Genomic DNA, 1,310 nt, shown 5'->3' on the forward strand with positions numbered 1-1,310 from the left:
CGCCTGTTCTCCTCACGTTACTAGCGTGAATTCTGGAACACCCTGCACTTCCTGCTCCCTCGGGAAGGTCGGATTTCCCCTAGGTGACCGCGTTTAGCAAAGGGCCCGCAGTGCCGGCTCCCTCCTCGTCCTCGCCCGCCGCCCGTCCCTCCCACCTTCCCGTCCCACGCCCGGGCAGGCAGCTGCACTGCCCCGCTCCCCGCTATTCCAGACAGACAAGCCTGCAGAGGAAATCCGGAAAGAAACGTGTTCAGAGTCGACTAAAAAACCCAAACAACCGTCGACCACCTTCTGGGTCTCTGTTAAGTATTCCCTGCAAGGCCAGTTCATAAACGAGCTGTACATACACGAATTCCACACCCCACGGTCAGTAACAACGTGAATGACTTTTGCATAGTTTCTCTTTATTACATAATTCTTCCTCCCCCCCCCCCCCCCCCGGCAGTACTCGTCGGAAAACAATGGGAACAAAAGTTTCTCAACGCTTACGGACTAACGGAATTCCTGGACACATATTAGTCATGTAATTAAATCATCTTCCAAAAGGTAAGACTGGAAATTGAACTAGCGCTGATGAACTGCAGGTGTCCTTTTCTGTAGCTCTACATACTCTCTCAAGATAAAAACCGTAATCCTATTCTTTCAACGTACGAGATAAGGTGATGAATCAAACGAAAATATTTTCCATTTCATCAGCAGCCTTTATTTCCATGTAGCTTCTTCACCAGGCTTCAACTCTCTGTGTGGAAAGAAAAAAATTGAGGGAAGAGACTAAAATTAGGATATTTGTTGTAGAATAATTACTAATAAATGTAATTAATTTTTCTACAATACCTTAATTTTGAGAGTTAGGTATAAATTTAACTTTCCTTGCAATCGTCAGTTAAAAATCTTTCAATACCAATAAGCTTCCTCTTTTCTTTCCAAAGATTCAAGGGATTGAGACCTCTTAACTCCCATTCATTTAAACGGCAGCACAAAACAGCCGACCTCTAAGGCGTTAACAGACTTTTTACATAAGGGGATCCAAAAGGAAAAATTCTGCTTCTTTCAAATACAAAAATTCATTACTTCAGTGGGAAGAGAACTAGGTGTGAAAGCAGAGGGGATTTTTGCAATATGCTGAAGTACCAGCCCAACTTCACCAGCAACGGCAGTAAGAAGAGTGCTAATGTAACAGTGGGGTGGATTGTGTCATAAGCTTACTTTCTCACCCAGAACTAATTTAGGTGAGACCAGAGTAAAAAAAAAAAAAAAAAAAAAAAAAAAAAAACTGATAACAACTGATAACTGATTCCTACTATCAGTTC

The 1,310-nt window shown here is 42.9% G+C and overlaps 1 protein-coding gene across 1 annotated transcript in view; it reads right to left on the minus strand.

Moving 5' to 3' along the window:
• Nucleotides 1–680: 680 nt before the first annotated feature.
• NDUFB1 (NADH:ubiquinone oxidoreductase subunit B1) overlaps nt 681–1,310 on the minus strand; it is a 1,446-nt gene continuing 816 nt past the window's right edge. Inside the window, exon 2 of the mRNA XM_009280786.2 lies at nt 681–739. Within this exon, the coding sequence (XP_009279061.1) occupies nt 703–739 (37 nt within the window). The 3' untranslated portion in view covers nt 681–702. The remainder of the gene's footprint in view (nt 740–1,310) is intronic.

Source organism: Aptenodytes forsteri, unplaced genomic scaffold (genome assembly GCF_000699145.1).
Source record: "Aptenodytes forsteri isolate BGI_AS27 unplaced genomic scaffold, ASM69914v1 Scaffold193, whole genome shotgun sequence".
Taxonomy (NCBI): Eukaryota; Metazoa; Chordata; class Aves; order Sphenisciformes; family Spheniscidae; genus Aptenodytes; species Aptenodytes forsteri.